General features: G+C 37.7%; 1 protein-coding gene across 2 annotated transcripts in view; it reads right to left on the bottom strand.

Moving 5' to 3' along the window:
• The window catches only part of LOC131430523 (uncharacterized), a 261423-nt gene that overhangs the window by 21915 nt on the left and 212099 nt on the right, over window positions 1-27409 (bottom strand). For both annotated transcript variants that reach the window (XR_009229537.1, XM_058595576.1), the window contains exons 5-6: window positions 14200-14342; window positions 13914-14124 (exon numbers count right to left, since the gene is read on the bottom strand). Coding sequence is in view for 1 of the 2 variants with exons in the window: in XM_058595576.1 (XP_058451559.1) it covers window positions 13914-14124; window positions 14200-14342 (354 nt within the window). In the remaining variant the exon portion in view is untranslated. The remainder of the gene's footprint in view (window positions 1-13913; window positions 14125-14199; window positions 14343-27409) is intronic.

Genomic DNA, 27409 nt, shown 5'->3' on the forward strand with positions numbered 1-27409 from the left:
ATTTGTTTGTGCGGTTGAAATTGTGCGTTTTCAAAATGTTGGGTATTGAAAAATAAGTGCAAATGAATCTTCTGGACACATGGATAAGTGAGAAAGGTATTACTATGCGAAAATTGGCGAAGCGGTTTGAAATTCATCATGCCAGTGTTGAAAACCATCATTAATAAGTTTGGGGAACACTATTCTTTGGATGAGCTACCAGGAAGAGCCAGAAAACCCGGTTCTTCCAACCCGAAACTGGACCAGAAAGTGGTATCTCTAATCATGAAGAACCAATCAATGTCAATACGTGATTTGGCTAAAAAAGTAGAAACGAGTGTCGGAATGATCCAGCGTATCAAGAGGCGAAATCACCTGAATCTCGAAACAAAGTGTAGAACAGAAGAAGCGAGCAGCAACAAGGGCACGGAAATTGTATTTGTGTCTTTTGCAGTGTCCGGATGCATGCGTTTTGATGGACGATGAGACTTATGTAAAGGAGGATTAAAAAACCCTTCCAGGTCCACAATACTTTACTGTCGTCGTTGGGGAGGATGTGAGCGATGCGGACAGGTCGACTCAAGTGGAGAAATTTGGTCGAAAGGTACTTGTATGGCAAGCAAAATGTTCCTGTGGTTTGAAGTCAACTATTTTTTACACTACCGGAACTATAAATGCAAAAATCTATCAATCTGAGTGTCTCCAGAAGAGATTGCTGCCTTTATATAAAAAGCATAGTACACCTCCACTGTTTTGGCCGGATTTAGCGTCGACTCACTATGCCAAAATCACTCCCAATTGGCTTGCGGAAAAGGGTCTAAACTCGCTGAGAAAAATATCAATCCACCAAATTGCCCTAAGCTTCGACCCATCAAACGTTACTTGGTAATCGTGAAGAGGGTCTTCAAGAAGACTGGTAAGGCAGCTGGGAACATGCAGGAGTTCAAAAAAAATTTGGGCTCAAGCGTCCACAAAGTACGATGCAACACTTGTCCGGAACTTGATGAAGAGCGTTCGATCAAAAGTTCGAAAATTCGTGAAAGAATAACTTAAATTTCATCCGGTTTTCTTTATACTCAAGTTTAACCTCGTACAATAAAGGATCGATTTTTAGTTTGAATAAAACATAGTTTTTTATCATAATTTGAAAGAAAAATTTGTGGATAGCTTATTTCCGATACACTCCTTACAACCAAAAAATTCTGGCACTAGAAAATTTAACTTTTGACAAAAAAATCGACATATTCGCATTATATTCACATATTCACCGCCTACTTTTCTCGTAGATGGCTGAACCGATTTTAACAATCTCAGGCTTGATTGAAAGCTTCCTTTGAGATATAAACGAAGTTTGAAGTTCAATTGGCTGTCACTTTCGGTTCCGGCTATATGAAGGTAAAAGTGACGTAACCGACAAAATGCCTTTTGGCATTAAAAATCTTTCCTATACGATTCCGCGTGTCAATTAAAATTCCTAAAGACTGTTCCAGAAAGTATGGACGCAACCAAAAACCGCTGCCATTTCGCAATGGTTCAGAATCTGTCAATGTTTATGGCTGCGTCCTGTTGTTTACAGTCTTCTCTAACCACTTGTGCAGTTGTTTATTCGTTTTTATTAGTTTGTTTCGAAATGCGTGGACTTTCAGCAGAACAACTTCGAAAAATTGTGTACAAATGGTGCTCAGAACGCGGACTGTCACTGAGAAAGATAGCAAAAATGGAAGGAGTAAGTGAAAAAGCCGTGCGAAATGCAATCAGGAAGTTCGGTGAGGATAACACCTTTGAGGATAAACCGAAAATGGGTCGAAAAAAAGGTCCTGCTAACCGTCAGTTGGATAAACGTATACTGAAGGCGTTCGAGCAAAAGAAGGAGGTTTCAGTTCGGGATGCGGCCAAAAAGTGGGCACTTCGAAGTCAAATGTTCTTCCTGCTAAAGAACGTTTGAATCTTCGAACCTATAAGAAGCAGAAACAACCAAAACGTAGTCCGAAACAAGAAGCATCGATCAGGCCGAGGGTTCGAAAGCTGTACAATACGATTCTTGCTGGAAATTTGAGCTGCATAATCATGGACGACGAGGCCGACGTGAAACTCGATTACAAATCCTTGCCGGGACCACAATATTATACGGTGCGAGAAGGGCAAGTGTTAAACCAGTTCGAGACATCGATTGAAGTCGAAAAATTTGGTAAGAAAGCTATGGTCTGGCAAGCAATTTATAGCTGCGGTAAGATTTCGAAAACCGTCATCACCACTGCTTCAATGAACAGCGAAATATACATCAAGGAATGTTTATAAAAACGACTTCTAACCATGATTCGAAGCCACAAGGATCCTGTTGTCTTCTGGGAAGATCTTGCTTCTTGCCACTACTCGAAATCAACGGTAGAATGGTATACTACGAAAAATGTCACTTTCGTCCCAAAAGACATAAATCCACCTAATTGTCCACAACTTCGACCAATTGAGGAATTTTGGGCATTAACGAATGCACATCTTAGGAAACATGTCTCGGCAGCCGAAACCATTCAACAGTTCGAAAAAGATGGGAAAAAAGTGTCAAAACTTGTCGTCAAGAAGTCTGTACGGAATTTAATGAGGAACGTTCGCTAGAAGGTGCGCCGGCTAGTCTACAATGGCTAAGTAGCAAATGTTGAGAATAATATTCTGTTGTTGTAGTCTAATATTATCAGTATATCGAATAAAATTTGAATATCTAAGACTTGTGAATGATTTACATCGAAATCAAAGTGCGTCCATACTTTCTGGGACAGTCTTTAAAATAGCCGCATAACCAATTTCTGTCACAATATTGAACATCTTCATTTATTGATGGATTTATATGATTCAATCACCAATCAATTCGGAAACCTTAAATGTGCATAGTAAAAGTGCTGACCACAAAGCACTTCTTTGGTCAGTAAAATTGATTCCAGGTATTTAGAAGGATCGCACGAAACGCTATCATGTTTATTTTACTCCAAGTTATCTTTTTGTATTGTATTTTATTCAAGCTTAACTAAATAACATGAAACCTTAGTATCGAGCGAATAGAGTGTTTCTGGTGTAAAAAAGTCTAACAATTTCTTTTCTAGTTATAATATTGAGTTGATATTATATTACATATATTATCATCCAAAAACAGATGCAATACGATCTGTCAATATTGGTTCATATTACCGAAAAAACTTTTGTGATCCAATTAAATACAATGGGAATTACAGTGCTAGCCTATTTAACCCGTTTTACCCCACTTTTTATAAGTCGTATTTCTGGGTCAACTTTCTTTCGCATACCGAAAGGAGGTTGAATTTAAATCGATAGATGTTACGAAGAAAGCCCAAAAAAGTAGAGAACAAATACCACCCTTATCGAAACACTTAAAAAACCATGCAGAACTATACCCGCTCTTCGAAATTAAACAAACAACCTTCTTGACACACAAAATAAATACGGACATAATACGTCACAAAATAAATACGGACATAAAACAGATACAACGGTTTCGGGTGTCAACCAAGAAATGCTGCCCTAAGCATAACAAAACATGTACCGTGTGAAATCCTATTATTCGCCGAGAAATCACCGAGTGCCGAGCGCACGTTACTACGTCTTACCTGTTCGAAGGATGTAAGTTGACTGTGAGCGTAACATGGCGGATACGATTGTGCTCGTTATTCTGCGAGCGGATGTTACACGCGTATCCAAGTGGGAGCAGTTTAGAGGGTAACTTCATTAGGGTAAGGATCATGATACTCATCTAGATATGTACACTACACATCTCCCTCCTCCACAAAAAAAAAAAAACGAAACCTACGTGATTCCTATCGGAAATTTTCTATTTCACTTTTTTCTTCAATATTATTAAATATATTGCTCTTCGATGTTGTTCAAATATTACAGATTGTACTCATACAATATTAAGTAATTAAATATAAACTGCATTATCTTTAACTCTGTTCCCTTTTTTACAATCAGTCCACCTTCCTAATAATTCATCTTGATCTGTCAGCACTTCTGTGTATTGTATTTACACTGGGTGTATCAAATTTCAATATTGACATTGATGCTGAATGAGCTGAACTGTGTTCACAATTGACATTAATGCTGAACTGTGCTGGTGAAACTGAACAGATGGACTGTGATCAAACTTCCGGTGAAACCCTCAACGAGTGAACACGTCGTATCGTGTTAGTGCGGTGAAAATTCGAGTATTTCGCGAGAAAGAAAGGATTTTCATCCGTACTTCGGTGACTCCACGTTGTCACATAGCGAGGGTTTCACTTGTAGTCCAGTGAAAAGAAAGTCCATTGGACTATAAACGAAAGCTAACTGGCAATATAGCTAAATCGCTGTGCCATCAATCGGCGTCATCTCAAGTGAGGTGACGCCACCAGAAGTGAAGAAGAAGAAGAAGAAGACTGTGATCAATTGCAAATAGCAGTAACAAAACAACGCAAGCTCGATGTTGTCTGTAATCGGAAACACTGAAAAAGGGTATGAAAGAAATAAATTTATCTAACGAATTTGTTTTTTTTTTTAGCTTGAAAATATTTACTTGGTAAGTACTGTCGCTAGTGATCTTTTCGTACCGAGCGAACATAGTCGTTGAGGTAGTTGGGCATTCTCCGTTTTCGATCACTACGGGCTGGTGATGCATCTGATACATTCGGATTACAGCTAGTTCCAGTCGTGGCATCGTTAAATTTGTTAGTTTCGGTGTTAGATGGCAGCTTCAGCGTTACAGTTTCACGCCACTCGTGAACCTTCTTGGTTTGTGATATGTGGCGTTTAATTATTTGCCCTTCGTCGTCTTTAAGCACTAGGCTGCCGTTTTTCTCGTGTGTGACTTTGTATCTTTTAGGAAGAAAACGTGTTTCTCCTTTTGTGCGATTATAACGTTCAATTATCACTGTGTCGCCCGGTTTTATTTTACATGGTTTTGCTCCACGTCTGGTGTCTTCACGTATCTTGCCCGAGATTTTTGAATGTCGATCGATGTCTTCAAAACGTTTAACGTCGTATGCAGCTTTTGCGTGCTGTAATAAAGGCAGCCCTCGTTTAACTTTGCGACCCAGCATAACTTCCTCTGGTGGAATCATAGTTACGCTGTGTGCAGCCGCGTTATGTGCAGAAATCGCACTCTGCAAGTCTTCTATAAAATTCGTTCTATTAATTGAAGCAGTTGCCATGGCTCTATTGATGACTTTCATGTACGATTCAACCATTCCATTCTGTTGTGGAAATAACGGGGTTGAAAAAATTGTTCTTATTCCTCGTTGAGCGCAGTACTGCTTGTAGTCGTCTCCATTAAATGGTGGACCGTTATCTGTTTTGATGTACTTCGGGTAACCTTCTCTTTCAAAAATTTCGTCGAGAATCTTTTTCGTGAACATGAACGTAGTCGATTTTACTGGTTTCGCTATTAGATACCTTGACCTGTAATCAACGATCACAAGTATCGATATACCACCAAACTTGACGTATGGCCCGTTGAAGTCAAGGGCTATCGTTTCCCACACAGTTTTCGGTACAAAAATTCGTTCCATTGGTGTCGTTTTTTCAGGTTTTCCATTAATAGCGCAAATTTTACAAGATGCTACCCAGCTTTGAACATCCTTCGAAATGCCCGGCCACCAGACGCGCTGTCGTATGATGCTTTTCATTTTAGCAGTTGAAGGGTGACCTTCGTGAGCCACTTGCAGTGCTTTTGCTCGAAGATCTTCTGGTATTACAGCACAACCAGTCTTAATTATGATTCCGTCTTGCACGGTTAGGTCTTGTTGTATGGCCTTATACCTTTGCAGTTCATCCATCCACTCACCAGTTTTCAGAGCATGGATCAACTTTTGAAGAGATTCGTCATTTATTGTACTGTTTTTGATTTCTTGCTCAGTTAGGAAATCTATGGTATTTGCTTCCAGACAAGCAACTTCCCAAGGGCTCATGTTCTCTTCGAATGGGTCGTCATTTCCACAGTACAGCCTGGATGAGCTGTCGGCTATATTGTCGTGTCCTCGAATGTATTCGACATCGTAACGGTATGGGCTAAGACGCAGCGCCCAGCCATCAGCGCGTGTCAGGGCTCGCTTTGAATCTTCTCGAGAGCGGTTCAAAATAAATGCCACTCCCTGTGCATCCGTACGCAACGTGAAATGTCTACCTAGAAGAAAATAGGAGAAATGTTCTACTGCCCAAACCGCACCTAAAGCTTCACGTTGGTTTTGTGCGTACTTTTTCTCGGTTGATGTTAATGCTTTCGAAGCAAAGCTGATTATTCGTGGAACTCGATCTTTGTTTTCTTGTACTAAGACAGATCCTAGCGCTACCGGAGATGCGTCTGTATAAAGAATAGTTTTATCGGTGGCAGAGAAGTAACCGAGAGCCTTTGTACATTCCACAATTTGTTGCTTAACAAGTTTGAATGCTTCGGTTTGTTCTGAGCTCCAGAACCAGGATTTAGCTGCGGTAACGGCCCACAATGGACTAGCAATATGTGCAAAATTCGGTACATGAGGGCTGACGAATGAAATGGTACGGATCCTCCATCTCAAGTAGTCTGCGTTTTGCTCCTTCTCTATACGCAGCTGGCACGTTGTAATAGGCATTTCTTACTGGGGTAACGCTTTTATCCACGTTAAATTTTACCATGACTCCTGGCATAGTGGGAAATTTCCTCGTTTCTTCGTTAATTTCACAACTATTAACTGTGGTTGTAACTTGTAAAAGCCCTAGATCGTTAGCTGTAGACCGCCCTAGGAGTGATCTAAGCCCCGTTCGAATAACGTGGAAAGAAGCCTTAATTGGAGGTCTGCTGCTATTTAGAACAGAAATATCAGCCTTGAATGTCCTTTCAACTAATAATGCCTGTTGGGAACCATATGCACGTATTCCGCTGTTTATTCTTTCAATCATCTCAAGCTTCGCCTTGCCTAATTTGAATTCATATTCTATTCGATCCCAATCTCTACCGCATACGATGTTTACATCTGCACCAGAGTCTATGAGAAAACGAATCGGATATGATGACCCCAAGTTACAGTCAACCAGAACGTCTTCTAGGGATAATGCATTGATATTCTTGAAGAAAAACAACATCCGTATTACCATTTACTATGTATTATTACTGTATTATATTATTGTAACATAACAAAATTTATTCTAATTTTGCAATACCTGATTATCACTTTCGTTTCCATCATTACGGTCCCTAGCCTCATCTTCACGCTTAAGAACTGCATTTACGCGCTTGCTGCGACAGGCTGCTGCAAAGTGTCCTTGTTTACCACAATTCAAACAACTTTTGTCCAGTGCAGGGCATCGACCGTTTTTATGTGACAAAAGGTTGCATCGTGAGCAACGTGAACGTCGTCCCTGGGCATAGTCATTGTACCGGCGCTTGAAAGGTGGACCACTTCTAGGATTATCAGGATATCTTCTTTTCTGGTTACCGTGACTTGGAGCATTCTGACGAGTTACTTGGAACACTTGTTGTTCTGCGGTCAATGCTGTCTCGGCTTCGTATGATTCGTCCCGGGTAGCCGCCTGCACGATAAAATTTGTATCGTAACCGTACGTTCTGGATGCCTTGACTATTTCTTTGTTCCGTAGTCCTTTTAGTAGTTGTGCTCTCACAAAACGATCCTGATCGATTACACTATAACCGCACATTCTGACTTTGCACATCAAACGTGCGTGAAATGCGATGGCAGTTTCGTTTCTTTCCTGTCTCATAATTGAAAATGCTTCATGTTCCGCAGCCGTATCTGTCATTGTTTTGAAATACTCATGAATGTTCGCTACAAAAATCTTGTAGCAATTACTGTCCGCCAGACTAGGGCGCAGTTTTGCGGCTCTAACTATTTCTTGTAGATCAGGTCCCATCGAGAGAAATAAGAGCTGTGTTCTTTTGATTGGGTCGTTGGCATTGCTTAACGTCGCGGCTATCTCGAAATTCTCTATATATCTATTCCACTCCTCCCACATTTTGTTCGCAGGAACACCAGGGGGGAATGGTTGAATATTATCCCATCGGATTATGGATGACGTACTTGGAGTGTCACTTATCGCATTCCAACTTGGCTCTATTGCATAATGAGCAGAGGGTGTTGTTGGGTTATTATGCGTTCGTAAGGACTCCATTGTGGCTGCCATACATTCGAGGATTTTTTCCATTCGGTCAATTCGTTCATTTGCTCGTTCCTCGTTGGAAATCTTTTGAGCTGTCTGCTGTTCCGTATCAACATGAGAACATTCTTGGTTCCCTTCTCGAATAGTCGCTTCGTTGAACGTATTATTCAAGCTTGATGATTGTATCCGCTGTTTCGTTATCGGTTTCGCTGTCGCTGGAACTATTTCCTACTGACTTCACATCTTCGGAATCGCTCTCACTGTGGTCGCTATTGCCGGTATCATTGTCCGCATCATTAAAGCTGATTGCTTCGCATTGATTCGTCTCATGCTTTGCGCGTCTAACTTCCGACTGCGAATTTGAAATGTTTTCAATTGCTTCTGTATGCTCTATAGCTCGCACGTATTTGCCGTGGTTCATGTTGTTATTTTAGTTCGTTTGAATTTCGTGGAGTGTGCACCTGTAACAAGTGAATGTACACAAGCATTAGATTGTTTTAAAATGTTATAACTTTTACTGTGTCACATATAATTTGTTTCGTTTGGTTCCCGATATGGGGATTGGATTCTTTTTGGAAATGTTTTTGCATCGTTTTTTTTTAATTCGCGGTAATGTCTCTTCCGTTTAGCCAACGCCATTGTTCCGGATGGGTGGCATAGCGGTTGTCCCAACTCGCTCTAGTTCATAATTGTGCTATAATTACTCGTGGCGGTTGTCCCTAACCGCGTTCGTTTCTAGGTTACTGTGCTAAGCCTTCTAAAATCTACTTCAATATATTTCGCTGCGGATGTCCCGAACCGCATGGTATCTGTAGAGATTATATCATTGCTCGTGGCAGTTGTCCCTAACCGCGTTCGTTTCAAATTTACTTCTCTAAATGCTTTCTAAAATCTATATCTTTTACTGCGGATGTCCCAAACCGCACGGTATTTGTAAACTACACTACTGAATTTTTCGCACCACGCGGTGAACATAACCTCATTTTTCACACACAAAAAAAAAGTTTTTAATGCACTCGGTGATTTCTCTTGAGAACTCAATAGAACTGTTCGCTTTTATGTTGCTCGCTGGGAGGAACACCTGGAAGGATCGCCATTGTGAAATCCTATTATTCGCCGAGAAATCACCGAGTGCCGAGCGCACGTTACTACGTCTTACCTGTTCGAAGGATGTAAGTTGACTGTGAGCGTAACATGGCGGATACGATTGTGCTCGTTATTCTGCGAGCGGATGTTACACGCGTATCCAAGTGGGAGCAGTTTAGAGGGTAACTTCATTAGGGTAAGGATCATGATACTCATCTAGATATGTACACTACACATACCGTAAGACAGTAACTCACCGATTCAGGTTAAGTACACCTGTACACTCACGACAAGACATTCACTCGCTCTTTAGAACAGATTAAACAAACTTAAAATTACTCGCTTCTGACTCTCACACTCTTCTCTCGCGCTCTCCTTCCGTCATCAAACATGGCCATGCGAAGCAACGCGATTGGCTAATCCTTATGTACTATTACTTCCCCTACCAAACATGTAAACTAGAGAAAAAGTTAGAACAGGAGAAGAGAGGCTAAATATAAAAGGTAGAGTTAACTAAAAATAAAGCAGATTTTTATGATCCATGATTCGTGATTCAATTCGGAGATCTGAGTTAAGACAATCTCAATTCGATGACATCCAAGAGGTGTAAAGTGCCATTAGAATATAATACGTGCCAAAGTGAATATATCCGCATGCCATCGTATTGACATATTGTATTGTTGAGATAGCCACGAATAACTTAGTTTTCTGATTACTGGGTCGATGAGATGAGTATTTGGTTTGCATAATTGGAAATCCACAAGTGCCTAAAATTAGTTTTATATCTCATTATTGAACCTTTGCGATTTCATGGTTCGTGATTCGATTCAAGGGAATTTGGTTTCAATTTAAGGGAATTTAGTTTTTCAAGGAATGATTTAGTTTCAATTTGAATGTCAACACAGTTTATGTTTTCCTACGTCAGTTTGAGCTAGCCAAGAAATACTTCTTATAAGATACGATAGAGAGAAGGCTATTTCTTTTCACCGGTAGCAGATGCTTCTATCTTTAACTGTTTGATTTTGATTTGTTGAGATTTTGTATTTAATTTTATTTTGTTTGCATATCTAGGAAATTATTATTGGTTGCTTGCTAAGTTATTGAATATCTTTATCAGTATAACGATTGAAAATTGTTGTCATAAGCATCCCTAGGAAAGATTTCTGCACCTACTTCGATTCGGTTTGGTAAAATTCGTTCTCTCTGTTTATTATAGCTAATAGACAGGTGGGTGGGTGACCTCTATTATTACTACATGGAATGAGAAGTCCCGGGCCAAACAAAGAAAAATTCGAATTTTTACTGTGAAAACTTTTTCATTCGTCAGTAAAATCTCCATCTAGAGCAATACACTTGACCCATCGGTCCTCCAATATTTATGGCGTTTTCGTTTTTAATTTGCACTACACCGGTGCAGTGCTACACTGAGGCATGAATAAACGAACAAAAATGACGAAAACATAAACAGTAACCATTGACTACAATAAACGATTCCATTGCGCAGGGCTACACCAAACTTTTGATGAGTGCTACACCAGTGGTGTCGGTGCAGAAAAAGTGTAGCACTGGTGTAGTGCAATTGGTAAAAACGAACGGTTTCAGTGCAGCTTTCGCTACACCAGTGTAGTGCAATTTAAAAACGAAAACGACATTAGATACCCTTCGAAAAAAAAGAAGGCCTTGAGCCTTCAAAAAAGGCTTCCGTTTCTGCAATGACAACAGCATTCGACGAAAATTTCTTTCCCTGGAGGAACCTTCACAGGCTATGTCTGGAGAATACGGGGGATGGTGGACCAATCCGTACAGCAAATCATTCATTTTCACCGTTGCTGCAATTTTAGGACACGGAACTCGTATTTTTCTATAGCTTCATGAAAATTGGAACTCGTCTGACACGTTCAGCTGTTATTCAAACACTACCCGAGTAAAGTCTAACATCAAAATGAAAACAAATTGATATCTGATTATGATAGCAACATCAGATTGAAATTCTAATATGATATCGACTCATCAAATTTTTAATTAATATCACATTATGTTATCATTCTGCCGGTTAAAGGCAAAAGTTGTGTGAAACTCAAAAAAATGAAAATTTTAAAATCAACAACTTAGTGAATCCATTGAAATGGAGCAAATTTCAAATGGCAACACAAAGATACAAAGTTAAGTTTCAATGGAAGAATTATTCCTTCAATCCTATGTTGCCTTTTACAAAAGTGCTTTGACATCCTGCCGAGATCCTGCAGTTGATCGCAACCATAATTGCGAAGAAACGATTTTTCGACATTTTTTCAACTTTTTCGCAAACAATGCTCCTTCTTTTTAACCACGAGAATATTGATGTCAAACCACACGTCTTGGAGGCATTAGATAAATTGGCGATCATCGGTACCACGATTGTCTGAAGTAGGTCAATCTGAATAGTGGCCTTGGCATTCCCATCTCGCTGATCGTCTGCCGTAGAAGGAGCTTATTTCTGAATTTGATATGAGAAATATATTTGACGTCGTCTATTTCCTTCTAGATACGTTAAGTATCCGATCCTGAAACATTTTTTGCGTTCAGTTTAAAAAGAAATGTCTCGATATTTGTAATCATACGACGACGGGAAGTTCATTCCAAAGTTCTTAGACCATTATTTTCAGTGCATCCAGAAATCGGGGACCTGGATGGTGAAAATAATCTACTCGCCAAACCCGTTCTGAAAATACCCATAACTTTATATCCAACAGTATGGAAAAATTCATTGCTTACGAAGTTCGAACATCGAACATTGAATGTCTCAGATTTCAGAACCTAGAACTAATTTTTAATTATACTTTAGTGGCTTAGAGGAGCCACCAAGAAAATATATGTTCAATTTGTATATTCCTAAGTAATCCACAAACTGTGTCGAAGACACTCTTCAAAACAATTCTCATTCCTAGTTATTAATGCTTAGAACTTCATATACTCACTAACGCTAGATACGATGAGAAGTATTTTATCAATCATCTAATAGATCTTTGACCTTTAATGCACTTTTCCAAAGAAACCGTCTAAAATTAACATAATCAAAGTATTCGATCGACTATCTGTATTCGGAAGTGTGAAAGAAGCATCTCAGTTTTATTTTTATTCACGTCCTCCAGTTATGTCTGTGACATTACCCAACCGCCCCTTTTCTACAAATGATGCATCCATTTGCGAACTTCCAAGGTTCTCTTCTTTGTTGAATTTCCTATGAAAATAACACAAGTGCTGATTTTTAGAGTCTGTAGGGTGATCTTCAGATGATTTTTTTAAATAAAAAACTCAAATTATATTCCATAATTTTTTTGTCTCGATTACACTGAGGTCTTTTTTTATGCGGTCTTTTTTATGCGGTTTTTTTATGTGACTTTTTTGTGCGAATTTTCAGAGTTATGCGGTTTTTTATGCGAAGTTTCCGAGTTATGCGGTTTTTTTATGCGAATTTTCAGACTTATGCGGTTTCCCTTCTGCGGTTTTTATGCGAAGTTTCAGAGTTATGCGGTTTTTTTATGCGGTACGTAAACTCGCATAAAAAAGACTTCAGTGTATAGCGGTTTTACCCGGAACTTAAAGTCATTCGCTTCTTCGGGTCAGAAAAATTTTCTGATCCTATGTGCGAGGGCGAGAATCGAACCCAGGCGGGTTGCGTGAAAGGCATCGACTTACTCATCACGCTATACCCGTCCCCAATTTTTTCCATGTTAAATCCCGTACAAACTTTAAACTTCGGGTGCGAGATTTAGTTTCGCCGATCGAGCTAGAATTTTACATTGTTCCCAAATGTTCCACGCTACTAATCATTCACCGCTCGATGCCCGTTAAATTCCAACATAATAAAAGAAATGTTGATAGATAAAAAAACTAATCTCCATATTATTTGCCTATTGACAATCTGACATGTTAACATATCTGCAGAAGATACGTGCTCAACCATGTTAGGCTGTTAAATTTGTTGTTGATCGTCCGTACGATAAAATTCCATTGTTTCGCGGGTTACCTTCTTCACTGAATAGAGGGAGAGAGAAATAAAAAAAATCTAACCATAAACTTGTGCTTATCACATCCTATCGCTTCGAACCGAATCCCTTTTTTCCCCGATTGATTTGAATTGAATTTGTAAACTTTGCAACCCTGCTCTTGCTGGGTTCCGGTTCCGGTGGTATTTCCACTCACGGGGGATTTTCGTTCGAGTGTGTTTCCCCTGTTTGGCCCCGCACGGTACTGAGATTTATTCTATTTCAACCTTCAGCTTCGGCATCTACCGTTACACAACCTTCTATTCGGCAGTCTAAGCCTAAGTCTAAGCATGGGGAACCATGAAAGGTACAGAGAATGAGAAGCCATAATCGTTTTATTTGGTTGTGCCTTCTCGATTCGCATCGGTATTGGATTCCAACCGGTGAAGGTGGCCACAGTCAACCGTTTCGATGTTGTTTTCTCTGTTTGCTTCAATTTGAATAGGATTATTTTGTGAAAGTAGGATTGGGATGATTGCTGCAAAGGAAGTGGCATTTAATTAAAGACTTTGTGGTCCGGGAAAAATGACACAGCCATACCGAGCCAAAAATTCGGTCAGTTGACACACCAATAAATCCTTGTCTCTGTGCAATACTTATGATAAAGCCCTCCCCCATTGGAAAGGGGGACAACCAGATTTGACAATTTGTATAGCGCTGTAATAATGCAGAAAGATTGTTCTGACTCACCGATAACGTTCAGTTCAATGAACACAGACTGCACAGGATGCACCGAAAGTTGGCACTCGTACAGTCCACGGTCCTCGTCGCGAACGGCTTTGATACTGAGTGCCCAATGGCCCATGTGCCGGATGTGTTCCACCAGGAAGCGTTCGTCACTGCTGTACGTGGATAAACCGACTGTCAACAATTGGAAGTCCCGGCGTCGTACCCACGAGACCTGCGGGGTTGGAGATGAATAGTTTGCCGATGAAAATGAATGAAACTGCCAACTTCTGGACCATTGGAAACCTACCAGTGCGGAGCTTTGGAGCAGCACGGTGCATGGCAGTAACGCGGTGCCACCTTTTTGTGCCGTGACTTTTGTGTTGTTCCGGGTTGCGAAATGTCCCTGCGGTGACATCGGGGTCAAGTAGTTGGCCGACATCGAGCCGGTATCTGGAAAGGATGCAGATGTGACAATTTTTGAATGATGGGTAATCGGATTGTTTTGCACTATGTTGTGAATAGATCGAAATTTGCGTGATGTTTTCTGTGGTGATTTATGATAACTTGATAAACGATTTCAACATTTTCGACTAGCATTTAATTGAGCTATTAACTCATGTTTAAATAAACATTACGAAGAAATTCTTCGCAATTTTTTCATTTGAATCTTGAATAAGAACAAAACAGGTTGTTTGAACATACAATTTATAAGAAGTTTTTTTTTAGGAATTCTTAATTTTGCATTTTTGCTCTACATGACGATATAAATTTTAAACACACTTCACTCTGTTGTCCGGGAATAGGAAGTCGCATACGACCAAAACTCATTTGCAGTCTATGAGACCATAAAACCTTTCATTTGATTCGAAATTTGTGAAAATATAATCAGATGTTTCTGGAAAATGATCCGTTTTTTTCCTTTCTCATATAGAAATGCTATGCAATTGCTGTGAAAACCGACTTTACAACCAAGGCTCGGAGGGCCGAGTTTCATATACCATTCGACTCAGTTCGGCAAGATCACAAAATGTCTGTGTGTATGTGATAAATAATGTCACTCAACTTTCTCTGAGATGGTTGAACCGATTTTCACAAACTTAGATTCAAATGAAACGTTTTAATTTTCTTTAATTTCATTTGGATCCGACTTCTGGTTTCGAAATTACAAGGAAATATGTGCAAATTTATTAAAAAATGCGCACTCAAATTTCTCGGAAATTCCCTAACCGATTTTCACAAACTAAGAAGCAAATAAAAGTTTTTAAAATTATTCAAAAAGTCCCCGAAAAGCAGTCTTGGTAAAATACGAACCCAACGCCGATGCTTCTGCAAACTTACTCAAAAATGTTCACCGAGCGTAAACATACGATAGGAACTATTCACTCGGTTAATGCGAAGGTGTTCTGTTCTCGGTGTTCGAACCGTTCAGTTGGCGGACCATCAGCGAGGGTCGAGAAAACTGCGTTCGATACGATGCTTTGTTGATTTCAGGTCTCGCATCCTGGTTTTGAAATTATCAATGCACACGTGATCAGCACAAAAAAAAATTGCTTTGCTCGATTGATAAATCGATCAATAGCAATTCAAATTGTAATTTTTTTGAACATTATCAGTGTGCTCGATATGGAAAATAGTAAGTTTTTGGTTCTTTTACAAATTTTATGGGTTTTGGTTATACAATCAATAACAATAGGAATTAAATAATTTGGAACTTTTCCAGTGAGCGTATGGCAGCTCAATATGCAAAATTTGTCATCTTTCTGACTATAATTTGGACATTTTCAGTAAACGTAGAGTGGCTCAATATGATAATAAAAATTTGTTTTTCTTTTGCAAATTCAATGTTCAATAAATTGGTGAGTCAATAGCAAATAAAATTTAGTAATTTCATGCATTTTCAACGAGTGTAGGGTACCTGTATGTGGAAAATATATTGACTAATTTCAATTTGATGTTCTATTGATTGGTGAATCAAGAGCAGTTCAAATAAGATAATGTTGAACATTTTCAGCGATCGATCATGGTTCAATATAAAAAATGGTGAACATTTTGACTTTTGCATGTTCGATGCTATATTCATTAGTGCATTAATTGCAATTAAAGATAATTAATTTTGGATATTCTCAGCGAGCACTGGATGGCTTGATATAGAAAGTTGTAATTTTTATACTATTTCCAATTCCATGCCAGTGTACAGTGATTTGAATCGACAAAAACGTGAACTTAATTCTCTAGCTGCTAAACCGTTGATCCGATATACATAGTTTCTTTTGGAGAACTCATTCACAAAAATATACCTCGTGATTTGATCACAATAAAAAATGTGCAAAACCTACTACGATAAAAGTTCATTTCAACAACTTTTTTCCGTTAAGAGATAGAAAAATGATGTTTTCTACGAAGTTTTAGAATTTCGCTGGAAATGCACAAAATTACCATACTTTGCTAAGCTACCCAACACTGAAACGTCCTGCCACAGCTGACGAAGTTCGGTTCATCCGAAGAAACAGCCTACACGGAAAGAAATCCGTTACTGCTGTTATGATTAGAAAATCATGGAACCAATCATTTTAACTTATCATGAAATCAGGAGCAATAACTCTTCTCCCACGAAAATCAATCATGGTTCGAAAATGCGTTACTTGAAGAATGCATTTCTTTCAAAGATCGTAACTCTAATTTTCTACCCGGATCATGCAGTTCGTTTAAGTGTTTAAATTCTGAAACACAAAATCAAAACTGATGTAATGAACGCAAGTAAACACGTTATATCTTGCGTCGTCGTTTTTCAAAAACAGAATATATTCATTTTAAAAGAAGTTCGTCGTGCCTTTCACTGAATTTATTTTGCAAAAATGACCATAGTTGCAAAAATCACACATAACGCCTGAATTTATGTTGCAAAAATTACCATCGTATCAGAAACACGTCTGAAGTTATACCCAGCAACTTCAAGTGCGTTACGTTTAAATTTCATCGAAATCAGTCCGAATGGATCATGATCCGAGAAATTTTAATCATGGTGTATTATCATAACATTACACGGACAGAAATCCGTTACTACTGCCATGATTAGAAAATCATGAAACCAATCATTTTAACTTATCATGAAACCATGAGCAATAACTCTTCTCCCATGAAAATTAATCATGGTTCGAAAATGCGTTACTTGAGGAATGTATTTCTTTCAAAGCTCGTAACTCCAATTTTCTACCCGGATATCACTTTAAACCCTCTGCCTCAAGTAATGTGATAGATTGCTTAATAGATTAATGGTAAGGCAAAAAGCAGACATTGAAATGCAAGAATTACTGAAAATGTTTACTTGATCCTGATTAATATTAATATTTAATATTTAATAATCGTGTTGTTTTACCCACCGGCTGATAGAGAATTGACAACATAAAGATAATGAACCGAAAATTGACATCATAAGAGACTAAGCACGGCTACACTACGCTACGCTTTGATATAACAACACAAGCTGTATTGATTCACCTAAATATTTTAAATAAGACGATTTTTCAAACGATGTTTTCAAAACATGAAAGGAAAAATCAATCCGCGGTATTTTAAAGAATTCGACATAGAGTTTCTTTTTAAGAGGTTTGATTTACAGGTGTTTTTTATGTCATTCGTTTAAGTGTTTAAATTCTGAAACACAAAATCAAAACTGGAGCAATGAACGCAAGTAAACAAGTTTCAAAAACATAATATTTTAATCGTTAAGGTGAAATGTTGCGAAATGCGCGAATCGCGTTTTTAATCACTTATTCAAGAACTAGACCGATTTTCGAAAAACCAAAATCACTTAAGTTTTCGAAATCAAATTGATCACAACTAAGTATTCTTAGAATTTTGAAATTTTGCTTTGTCGAGCCGTAATTGGTTTTTAGAATGTATAAACGGTTACTGTTCCGTTCTACGGGGATGGTTTTATAACTGAAAAGTAGTATTTGTAGCAGAATTTCACTAAGAATCTGAAAATGCAACTCAAAATTATGAAATTTTAGCCAAAACAACCGAAATTTGAAAAACTTTACATAAACTTTTCCGCATTTTTTTATTGCTTGCGCGCTGCTGTTTCGTATTGAGGTGGTGTGAGAAATGCACGGTGGGCACGGTGGCATTATATCGTGAGCAAAAATTACATATAAAATAATGACGCGAATTTATGCAACATTGGGTTTTGTGTTGAAGTGAAAACGAGTTGAATACAATAAAATGGATATTGTAAGAAGTCGTCTATTTTCTAAGTAACTGTCATTTATAATTCTAAAAATTTTAGATTGTAGCAATGTTGATAGCAAAACTAAAATTTCAACCTTGACAGACTGAATGAAATGAGTAATTATCGTTTATGTAGAATATTTAAAAATATAACTTTTATATAACCTGTGGTACAAACAATGTGGGGAGGTGAACTACTGGCAAAGATATCGAAAATATTTGAATGTTCTCTTGTCTTTAACCGTTCTTTTGAAGAAGAATCCTTGCTTGCTACTAAACTCAGGTATATGCATGGTTAGCAAGTTAGTCAATACATATACATAAGACCTCATGTTAGTCACTCATAATTACTCATGATTTATAGCGCTAGTGTGATAGTAATCACTAACAATAACGATTGAATGAGCATATATTCAAAGTGTGAAGGATTCAAAAATCCATTACGTCCAGTCTTATTTACAAGCCAACATAACGAGAGTTAAGCCCACTGCGCTCAATCACTGAAAAAAGTTCTGGTTTCTATGTGCCGGTTTTTCTTATTATGCTTTGTGCGACGGTTCGTTCAACTGAAGCGGATAAAATTTTACGCGCATTTTATGACGCTACATTTCACCTTAATGATTCTGATCAAAAAAAGTTCACTATTTTGCTATTGAAATGCACATCATTTGAGACATTAGTTAAAATCAGGTAAAAAATACGTTCATCTCACCATTCCATTTAATTCATATTTGGAATCTTTATATTTTAGAACATTACGCCTAAATTTATGTTGCAGAAATTACCATCGTAGCAGAAACACGCCTGAAGTTATACCCATCAACGTCAAGTGCGTTACGTTTTAATTTCTTCGAAATCAGTCCGAATGGATCATGATCCGAGAAATTTTAATCATGGTGTATTATCATAACATTAAAATATATCATTTTTCACAAATCATGACTCGTTTTGCTCATTTCTAGAATCGGAATTTTGCCTGAGTATAGTACTCGAATCGGATATTCATGAACATACTAGTAACGATAGGCTCACAAACTAGAGCATCGGTTCTTTTGCCATCAGCATCGGTTCTTGGTTCGGTGATGCTTGCTCGAACGATGGCACTGACAAATTTACACTCGCGATGGTGGTTCGATTTTTGGTTAGGAACGAACACTTTTTGCGTGTTCGGAATCGATGCTTCACCACCACTGCCGAAAAGTTAATCCATAACCGACCTCCGGTTCCGGTATTACAGTGCGATTAGTGAAAATTTTCAATTTCGTGAGTATTTTGTCACAAGCGATGGCGAAACGAGGTGCACATTTTTATAAAACTTACTGGTAAATTCATCTAGTTGGCAGATCTTGTTAGTTAGTGAATATAAAAGACTACTTTGTGACTACTAGCCCCCGGCTTCCGCTTTTGAAAGCATCGATAATAGTGAAGAAAATCTCCAAAAACGGAACTCACTTCGATTACTCAGCGACGGTTAAGCCGATTTTCACGGATCTTGATTCAAATTAAAGCTCTCATTTTCTTTATATATACTGTGCAATTTCATCTTGATCCGACTCCGGTTCCGAAATTATAGGGCGGTCAAAACATTCTAATCGTCATTCAAAATGACGATGCAAAACTGGTACGCGTCGGTACGTGCGGTTTTGCTCCGTTCGCAGCCGGCTTTGTTCAATTTCGTATAGCGTGCAGGGTCGCCACATTTAAATTTTTATTTTTTAGGTGAAATAAACATAAATTTCTGATTCTTTTATTCAATTTGTACCTACTTGTTAGTGTAATTACAAGGTCATGATAACGATACTTTTCTATAAAAGTATACTTATTGCCTATCTCATATAGAAAGTTTATGCAATCACTTGAAAAAGTGACTAATGAAAATTGGCCCAGAGGGCTAAGTGTTCTATATCATTCGACACAGTTCATCGAGCTGAACAATGTATGTGTCTGTGTGTGTGAGTGTGTGTGTCAAATAATGTCACTCATAACATAAAAAATCTCGTAGTTCCGCAGGTAGCTATTGAATTTCACAAAGTCATTTAGAGCGACGATACAAAAAAGGGTAAAATTCTTCTAGATTTGACCTAAACCTGATTCAATTCGTAGGCTATATTTGTAACTTACTAAACGAACCGACTTGGACTATTGGTTCCAAGTTCCGGGTTCCAGAAGTATCGAAAATAGTGGTCGAAAAGGTTAACACGAGACTTACTCCATTTTCTCATACTTCTGTTGAGTAAAAATTGAGCAAATGCACAAATGAACAGAGATCCCTCTCTAATGGCTTCGACTTAATAGACGTTTTCTTTTCCAGATGTGTTTCTTCCACTAATCGATGAAAAAGCTCACTAAACAGAATTTTGTTTTGATAAACTTGACAAAATGTGGAAGAGTGACTCTTCTAAAGTTGTTTATTCGGTAGAGTAGAATATATTTACAATGTGTATTTAGCCCAAATAACCAAAAGTTCGTAAAAATGATTTGGCTTAAGCAGCATACAAAGTATTTTGAATAGTCCATTTTAAGGAATTACTAGGATTCGTTCATTAATTTTCTGTTTTGTTAAACTCACACCCACGATGACCAATATTATTCATATGACTCAATTGCACACTATCCATCTACTGGTAAACAATATCAGAACTTTTTCTCCTGCCAACGCTATAGCTAGAAAAGCCATATACTTTCCGCCAATAAGTCATTTGGCAAGCAATAATTTTATTACCCTATTAAGCACGTGGTTCGAAATAACGAATCACATGGATCAAGCATGCATGTGAAATTTCCACACAAAACAACTCGTTGCGCGCCAAACGATTTTTCAACAATCTAGTATGCTTTTCTTCGACGGCGAAACACTCTTTATGTCCCAAACACCTATCGATGATCTAGTAAGAATGGGCGACTTTTTCAACGGAAAATTCCATTTTCCATACAAGACAACCATATGGGTTTTCACACTTTTCCGGTAAATTTGCCTGATTTGTTTTATATTCGAACCCGGTGGCGGTAGAAACTGATCAAACAAAACAAGAATCATGTAAGCCCGTCCATCCGTTCTTACGTGATGCGATTACAAAGCATAACCTTTTCATTTTTATATACACCCAAACCTCCATTTACGTAATAATCGGGGGTTCGTAAATCGAATTATGACGTAAAAAAAAGTTTACATTATTTGGAATTTTTAACGTAAAAAAAGTTTTCCTGATGTATATGTATTATTGGAATTTCGAAAATCGCAACTGAATTTTTTCGCAAGTGATTTTCAGACAAAGAAATCATCGATTAGAGAACTCACTAAAGAAAAGTTCGCTACTGTTTTTTTTTTGCAATCGCGGTTTTCACTGAAACTGATCTCACATGGCTGAAGAAAACAGTTGTGGAATGTTCACTAGCGAACATTCTTCTCGTTGATATTTAAGGAAAAAGTTCGCACATTGAATATATCTGATATGATTCTCCAGCGATTGTTGGTAAATGAATTTTCATAGATATCTAAACCCTTTGCAAATTACATGATGAATAAATTCACCGATGAACAAAAACTGAACCTTTTAGAAAATGTTTAGTACGCGTAGGGCGGTTGGTCTATTGATAAGTGTATCAATAGTGGTGATGTATTTGAAATTTTTTCAGCTATACCGTGATGGTGGAATAACATCGTCAATAAAAGCAGCAAGTTGTAATTAAAAAAAAAATAATAAAAAACCAATCACAAAGCATCTTATGCAGCTGATTTAAAAATATTACCCTAGCTTGAATATCATACGCAGAAGTAACAGGAGCGCAGGCTATCGCTACACCAATTGAAACGCGTTAGTCAAATACTGCGCCTGCTGGGTGTTCAAGATATGCAAAATGCTGCGCTCCTGTTACTTTTGTAAAGGAAAAAGTTCATAGAGGAAAGAGTGACGTTGTCAATTATACTCTCTCTGTTTTTCAATGAAAAACGGAAATGCTTCATCTCTCTTCGTTTGTTCTTGTGTCGGTCATTTACGAATGAGACATTAAAATATTGAAAATGAGGCTGTTGGATTGGATTCTTTCATTGATTTTTAATGAATTACGCCGTTTTAACAAGTCTACTCATACAAGAACAGTAATTTTAAATGAAATAGATGTTCAGTAATAATCTGAGTTCTTTGCATTACATGTAACTTTTCTTTTTCCAATAGTGGAAAGTTCATTCAGGGGTTAGTCAAATTTTGTGCTAGGGCACATAACGGATCGTGATATGTTCACGTTTCGTCTTTGACTCATCAGTGCATAGCAGTTCAAATTGAACTGCGTAATGCAAAACTCGGAAGTTCAATTTGAATCGTTAAGCAGACGTAAAGTTTATGGTATTTGAAGAGCACTTTTATTCTTTGCATCGAAATGCAATGTCTACGTGCAATTTTGAAGCGATTGCAAACAATTAAATCCAAATCCTCAGCTCATCCGAACAAAATCAGAAATTTTTCTTTCAGATAGAATAAATTTGAACGTCACGAACAAAGTAATCTACACTCATGGGTGTTAATTTCTGTGCAGCATTTCTGAATAAACAATGTAACAGTCGATATTTTTACGGTAGATACGTCAATTCACAGTAATTAAAAAAATCGATGATTCTACGATTATCTCTCAAAAGCCAAAACATGATTTAACTCATTTGAAAATGTCACCAAGTTTACTTCGTCGGTCGATGCACCGGCAAAACACCCGTTGGCGATCGAGCGATCGAACAATTTATAAACCCCTGGGGCTTAAACCCGACCGTAGCCGGAAGGATTGTCGAGGAGTTAAATGAAACATTAATCCCCGAAACCGTCTGCCACAGCAGCTTGCTGCCGTTAGTTACATGTACCAGATAAGCTATTTAAATTGAGAATAACTTACATCCACCTGAATTTACAGGGCTTCTGATTCAACGCAGCATTTCATATCGATTTTCTAAAGGTTCTGCTTTTGGGACACTTATTAATAGGTTGATTTATTTATCTTAGGTATTAACCATGAGGTCGTTTACCGGTTAGATAATCCGGATTTTTTTCCATGTCAACATCAAGAAAAAGAGAAAAGCTTAATTTTGAATTTCATTAATTGGCTCTGGCGGAGAAATTTCCGGTTCCGGTGGTGTCCAGCACAGTTTTAGTACTCTTAACCCCTGTCAGTGTTGAAGGTTATGAAACAGGTTCATTATATAAAAAGGTTTATTTTTATTAATTCCACGTAAGTCAATGGAAAACGTGTGGTCAGCTGCAGAGAGCGAGAGCGTAGAGGTGGCTGTCAAATCAATAAAGTGGTGAACACCTGGCACTGGTATCTCGTGGAGCTGCATTCTTTCGATGTTTAAAGCTATATCAAATAGCGTTTTGTGTTGCAACATGTTTATCTTCTCTATATATAAAATAATAGTGGAAAAAGTGTGTGTTGCTACACGGGCAAAATTCCGATTCTAGAAATGAGCAAAACGAGTCATGATATGGGGAAAAGAGTATATTTTCATGTTATGATAATACACCATGATTAAAAGTTCTCGGATCATGATCCATTTGGACTGATTTCGCTGAAATTTAAGCGTAACGCATTTGACGTTGATGGGTATAACTTCAGGCATGTTTGGCTACGATGGTAATCTTTGTAACATAAATACAGGCGTTATGTTATAAAATATGAAAATTTTAAATATGAATTAAATGGAATGGTGTGATGAACGAATTTTTTGGGTGATTTTAACTAATGTCTCAAATGATATACGTTTGAAGAGCCAAGCAGTTAAAAGCACGACAAATTTCTTCTAATCAGAATAATTAACAATTGAAATATTATGTTTCTGAAGAACGACGGCGCCCAAAATAACGTGTTCATTGCTTCAGTTTTGATTTTTTGTTTCAGAATCTAATCACTCAAACGAACTGCATGAAAAAACACGAGTGAATCAATCCTCTTATAAACAAACTCTATGTCGAATTCTTGCAAATACCGCGGAATGATTTTGCTTTTTTTCGAAACATCATTTGCAAAATCGTCTTATTTAAAATATTTAGGTGAATCAATACAGCTTGTGTTGTTACATCTATGAAACAAATTTTTCAAAGTGGTGGAAATTTTTTTTTCTTATTTTCGTTAGATGGTTTCAAATTCATAGTCCAATTTATTTTTCGGTTTACGCTAGCTCTCGGAATATTATTCTAACAACAGTCACATCAAATATTTTAGAATACATTCAGATATATTCATAAAAAATGTAACGTGTTTAGTCTCTAATAATGTAAATTTTCGGTTAATTATCTTTATGTAAACATTTTCAGTAGTTCTTGCTTTTCGATGTCTGCTTTTTGCCTTAATCTATTAAGCAATCCGTCACATCATTTGAGGGAGAGGGTTTAATGTGATATCCGGGTAGAAAATTGGAGTTACGAGCTTTGACAGAAATACATTCCTCAAGTAACGCATTTTCGGACCATGATTAATATTCATGGGAGAAGACTTTTTGCTTATGGTTTCATGAGAAAAGAAAATTATTGGTTTCATGATTTTATAATCATGACATCAGTAACGGATTTCTTTCCGTGTAATGTTCTCTGATATGCCTGGACCGATTTACAAATGATTTTTTTTGTTTAGAAGGTGACGTTTATGCGGAGGTTTTAGGCTATATTACATAAGTAAAATCCTTCGGGAAAGTGGAGCAAATCTTGAAAAATGTTTTGCATGGACTTGGAAATTTTCCGCTCAATGCATGCTAGATCTTCGATGATTGTTTGGCGCATATCGAGTTGTGTAATGCTTGCCCGCAGGAGAGCAAAATATGAATACTAGATTATTAATAAAATCGTTTGGCGCCAAACGAGCCGATTTGTGTTCAAATTTTATTGAGCCTACTTGATTTACGTTTTTTTTATTTCGAACGACATGTTCAATTAGGTATGGGCGCCAAATGAACAGCATACAGGTTTCCATTTTTCGATATATAAATTGTGTTCAATGCCGTAAATTCAAATTGAAGAACGAAATAAAAAAAAAAGAAAGTGATTGACGAGCAGTTATTTTATGATTCATTGTTTTCTTTATATTCCAGAAATGTGAATTTCTATCTTCACGATGGATGTAATTATTGCTGTCACAATGCGCTAAACTTTCATCCAAAAACAGCAAGATTTAAAGTGTGCAATGGAACAATTCCATTTGAATCCAAAGGATGTTTTATGTATTTTTTCGGCTTAAATTTTACATAAGCATTACCAATGCCCGAAAAGTTAAACTAGCATCAGCAGTTGGGGCCATTGGTTCATGAGGGACCAAACGTCTTTGATTGGCCCGAGACGATCCAAATTATATCAACCCGCTCGAGATGTTTTTGGGCATATTTTTCTCTAAACATCGGTTTCTGCAGAGTACTTCGACATTTCGAATTATTTGCTTTTATGTGGCTATGAACAGATCCGTACAATATACTCTAACTAACAACTCTTGCTGCTTTTTCGGACATCATCGATTGAACGGGGTTTGGAAATCATCACATTGACATTTTTCACCTGTTTGAAACGATTCGTCGACTTGCTCACAAATTGGAAAATTGCTGAGATTCATTTTATCATTCAACTTCATTGATCGCGAACAATCATGACCACACTCTTCTGATACCGACTTTTACACAGGTCGTTTGAATATTCTGATTTTGTTAGAGTTTGAAGAAATTTCCATCCAAAGATAATTTTTCAGCGGTACGAAGTTCGCCTGGACAGCTGTAGGTACAGAAATAAGGGGAACAAGTGCAGAACGCACAGGAACAAGTGTTGAAGGTACAGTAACAGGTAGAAAAAGTCAAAAATACAGAAAGTACAGGAACAAGTACAGACATGAGAGAACAAACACTGAAAAAACTGAAACAAGTGCAGAGAGGACAGGAACATGTAGAGAAAGCACAGAAATACAGAGTACTGAAACAGGTACAGAAACTGATACATACAATTCAGAAACAAGAGCATAAAGAATAAAAAAACAGTTTCAGAAAGTACAACAACAAGTACAGAAAGTACAGGAGCAAGTGCAGAAAAAAAGTTCAAAGTTAAAAGGTTATAGGCAAATGTTATCAAGGGAACGATTCCAATGATACTCACTGACATGTCATTCAAATTTAAACGTCATTTTCCGTCCGTTTAGCTTTCATATTACCACCAATAAAGCACAAGAGTAATCGTAAGGAGTTTGTGGCATGAAGTTTGAGTTTTTACATGGTAAATTGTATGTTGCCTGTTCGCGTGTTGGCAAACCATCGGTTTGGCATACTTTTACCGAAAATAGAGAAACAATAAATGTTTTTTTTATCGCAGAGCAGCTATTCTCAACCTGTGGTTCGCGATATTAGATGGCTCCGTTTTATTGACAATAACCATTAAAATTGATTAAACAAAGTATTCATTTATTCACATCTTATCTAATATTATTGCGCTACGAAGTGTGCAGGAGTCCGCTAGTTTAGTATATGAGGCATTTTAAAAATTTGCGGGGCGAGTAACAAACAGGTTTCGCTCTATTTGATCGGATGAGCCTTGTCTTCAGCTATCGATTGAGATGAGTTTAAGTAGGGATCTAAAATTTTCACCTGGAAAAAATATCTTGACAAGTTCCTAAGTTTGAAAGGATTATGAAAAGCACAATTGGCAGCATGTTAACCGGAGTATTGTAAATGGCAACATGATTTGGGTCAAGCCAACGTCTTGGCATTACATTCCTTTTGTGGAATTTGGCCTTTCTGTTTCAACAGACTTCGCAGCCGATTCGAGTGTACAGAATCATTGCATGGTTGGTGCTATGATCCCACTGACACTAAGAATCCTTCCAGGTCGGGACTCGAACATATCACAACTGGCTTGTAAGACCAGTGCCCTATGCATTGAACCGTCAACTCGGGCTATTTTGATTTTGTGTGTACTCTAAATTAGTGGTTTCATGCGTACGGCACTAATTCTACAAGCTAGCCTTCGTATGTTCGATCCTTCACCTGAAAATATTCTTACTGTCAATACTATCGTAATACTAGGCATGCAATGGCTTTTTCAAGACTAATAATTACTCAGCCTGTTTTAAGATTAAATATTCAACAATATAATAATATTCCCAACTAATCAGTCTTTTTCAAGGTTACCTGAAAATCAGTCTTTCTCAAGGGGCTGTCCATTAAAGACGTCACGCTTTTTCTGGCAATTTTTCACTCCCCATCCCCCCCCCCCCCCTTTGACACAAATTGTCACAGCAGCAAAGACCCCCCACCCCTCCTATGTCACATGTCACGAATT

The sequence above is a fragment of the Malaya genurostris genome, chromosome 2, assembly GCF_030247185.1.
Source record: "Malaya genurostris strain Urasoe2022 chromosome 2, Malgen_1.1, whole genome shotgun sequence".
Taxonomy (NCBI): Eukaryota; Metazoa; Arthropoda; class Insecta; order Diptera; family Culicidae; genus Malaya; species Malaya genurostris.